The 3,101-nt window shown below is 53.4% G+C and overlaps 1 protein-coding gene across 1 annotated transcript; it reads right to left on the bottom strand.

Moving 5' to 3' along the window:
• Positions 1-505: 505 nt before the first annotated feature.
• Positions 506-2,350, bottom strand: ARL4D (ADP ribosylation factor like GTPase 4D). The gene is made up of 2 exons (XM_036269100.1): positions 2,290-2,350; positions 506-1,713 (listed from the first exon to the last, which is right to left on the bottom strand). Exon 2 carries the CDS (start codon positions 1,612-1,614, stop codon positions 1,012-1,014), a length of 603 nt encoding a protein of 200 aa, XP_036124993.1. The 5' UTR covers positions 1,615-1,713; positions 2,290-2,350; the 3' UTR covers positions 506-1,011.
• Positions 2,351-3,101: the final 751 nt, after the last annotated feature.

Below are 3,101 nucleotides of genomic sequence, written 5' to 3'. Positions count from 1 at the left end.
TTTTAAAAATTAGACCAACCTGAGTGCTGGGGAGAGGGGAGAATGGGACAGAATGGCTCTTTGAGGACTTACTTATATAGACCTAAGGCTGTGTCCCCCAAGGGCAAAAACCTAGGAACAGCTCAGACCAGCAAATCTTGAAGTTAAATCTACAAGGACCAGGTGGTATTAGGACAAGTAAGAGCCACAGTATGAGGGGAGGGGAGTCAAGTAAGAAAGAAGGAACACCCACCCCACCCCAAAAAACTGCAGAGATTAGGCAATAGCTTGGGGGAGCAATTCAACCCTAATTTTAAGAGTGCTTGCTTGGCAAATTCAACTTCAAGATAAACTGTTCTCACCACCTACCCCCAAATCCCACCCCTGCCCATATAGAAATGTTGGACTGTCCCTGGGGCTAGGGAAGGAGAGAGGAAAATGCCAGACCAAGATTAGAGGTACAGTATCATCAGTCTTTAATAACTTATAAATGCTAAAAAATAGTTAATAATACAGAGGACATACATAGCTTATAAAACGGCAGTGGATCTACAAATGTGGGGAGAGGTTCTTGGCACTTTCAGACAAAAAATAAAGACTATTGTAACTGGCAACCCTAGAAAAGCAGCCTGGGGGGACTCCCCAGGGTGTGTGTGTGTGGGGGGGGGGGTAGACAGTTCTTCACACCAAATGCATTCTCCAAGCAACTTTCCTTTGCCCCAAAACCCATCTAATCAAAAAGCCAAAGAAAAACAAGATACAAGGTCGAGGTAGATTTGCAGTTTATATTGAAGCCTCTTCAGTTCTGCAGCCCCCATGTCTCTAGAGGTGAGGATGAGGGAGAGATGTGAATCGACAGCTCATCTCACATCCCCCTCCCAATACCACACCAAAGCAGGACACCCAGTGTGCTCCTCAGTCCTTCATTTAGTTGGACAGGTCCTGCAACCTGGGGCTGAGTGAGGGGCCACAGGCTCTGCTTGGCTGTCCAAGTATACAGACCCCTACTGGTGAGGAGGGGGCAGCCTGGGATCACCGTCTCTTCTTGCTTCCCCGGGCAGCTTTCTTCCTCTTGAGAATCATCTCATACAGGCGCTCAAGGCCAGACTGCAGACCTGCCCCGTCCACAGCGCTGCAGCCCTGCACATGGGTGAGCGTTGCAGCAGCCAGCTCTCGGACTGCCAGCCTCTTCTCCACCTCAGCAGTGCTCAGTGCCCCAGGCTGATCCTGCTTGTTGGCCAGCACCAACACAGGCACACCCTGGTTGTCTGAGGCCCTGCTGATTCGGTGTAGCTCCACCTTAGCCTCCTCCAACCGCTCAGCCTCAGCAGCATCCACCACAAACACCAGCCCATCTGTCCTTCGGGTGTAGGAGCGCCACAGGGGTCGAAGCTTCTCCTGTCCACCAACATCCCACACTTGGAAGGTGATGCCACGGGACCCTCCCAGGGGCACCCGGATCTTCTCCATGTTGAAGCCTTTGGTGGGGACGCTCTGGACAAACTCCTTGAACTTGAGTCGGTAAAGGAGGGAGGTCTTTCCAGCTGAGTCCAGTCCAATGACCACGACATGCAGGGCCTGGAAATGGGGCAAGAAGGAAGTGGTGGGCGCCATCTCTGTCAAGTGGTTCCCCATAGTGAACTCCAGCTAAGATGTGGGTCTTGGGGCTCACAGTAGAGGCACGAAGGTGGCCTTGAAATTGCAGGTTCGGTCTGGGAACCACAGCTGGGTTATCTGAACAGGGAAAGGTCAGGAGAGAAAACAGAAGAGGTTTAACAAATACGAAATGTGCAACTTCTGGATCCTTTCTTAAATCAGCTACCCATGTTTCCTTGTTAAAATTCCTTTTTTTCTTTTTTTAAAGACACTCCACTCTCCCTAGGGCCCTAACAAGGGCGATGAGACATACAGATACCCCCAGGTCCCGGGACGCTGAGGTCGGGGGGGGGGGGGGGGGCGGGTGAAGCCTGCGTCCAGCGCCTCTTTTTCCGCTTGTGGTGCGGTAACAGACGCCGCAACCCCTATTCCCCACGCAATAATCCTCGCGGGAAGGGGCAGGTCAAACAGCGCCCCCAAATTATGAGTTAGGGTGCGAACGCTGAGACCGGAGATTGAGGCCCGCACCCACCCACCCTCCACATCCCCAGGCGGCCGACACGCCCCTCCGGACACCGCGACCCCCTCCTTACACGGAGACCCCTTCCCCACCGCCCCGCGACACTCTTCTGCCAGCCTTCCTCTGATCGCCGACTCCAGCTCCCCAGGCCCCGCACCGGGGCCGCCCCAGCTCAGCCTGTCCAACCCCTTTACCTCCGTCAGCCGCTTTCTACCGGCGACCCTCCGGGCCGACCACCGGAACCGCCACGCCAGCCTCCACGCCGGCCTCCAGCGCCGTCACAGCAGAGCGGTCCCGGGGACTCAGCCTTAAAACCCGCGAGTGACGTCACTATACGCGTGCCAATCAGCAGCCCCGCAGCGCCGAGAGGGCGTGGAGATGTGCGCGCTGCAGTCCGGCTCGCACAGGGATGGGCGCCTGCTCAATCCGTGACCGTTTTAATTGATCTTTTTCTACAATATTCTAATATTTGGTATTAAACGTGGGCGTAATCATGGTGGGAGGGGCAAAAGGAACACACGTGTGGCAGCGTTTCACTCGGGAGAAGTGATGAGCTTAAAAATACTACCGCATCCCCCTCCCCCAGGCAGAGTTTTCCACCCACGTGTAAAATCCGTCCACCAGGTTCTCTTTTCGAGGGCTGCTGACTGATCTTCCTCCTTTATATTTCCTAATTCAATATACAAACTTGTGTGAACCTGGAACCCCATAAAACAGTCTAAATCCATTACCCTAGTTGATTCTCACAATAGCTCTAGAGGTAGGGGTAGTGTTGCTGCATTTTATAGGTGAAAAAAGCTCAAAGGATTCAATGACTAGTCCAAGGTCACACATCGCTAGTAAGAAGCTGCTGCAAAAATCTATCTGAATCCAGTGCCTGGGCTCCTGATCATTGAACTCTCCATCTTCTCTCATCAGGGAGGCTATAGGGCCAAGCTTCCCCAGCAAAATAGTCCTCAATTGCTGGTCAGTGTTCTGGCCAGCAGCAGACCCCTCAAGGGCCTCC

The sequence above is a fragment of the Molossus molossus genome, unplaced genomic scaffold (assembly GCF_014108415.1).
Source record: "Molossus molossus isolate mMolMol1 unplaced genomic scaffold, mMolMol1.p scaffold_m16_p_19, whole genome shotgun sequence".
Classification (NCBI taxonomy): domain Eukaryota; kingdom Metazoa; phylum Chordata; class Mammalia; order Chiroptera; family Molossidae; genus Molossus; species Molossus molossus.
The sequence above is the reverse complement of the archived record's forward strand: the minus strand, read 5'-3'. Positions and strand labels throughout refer to the sequence as shown.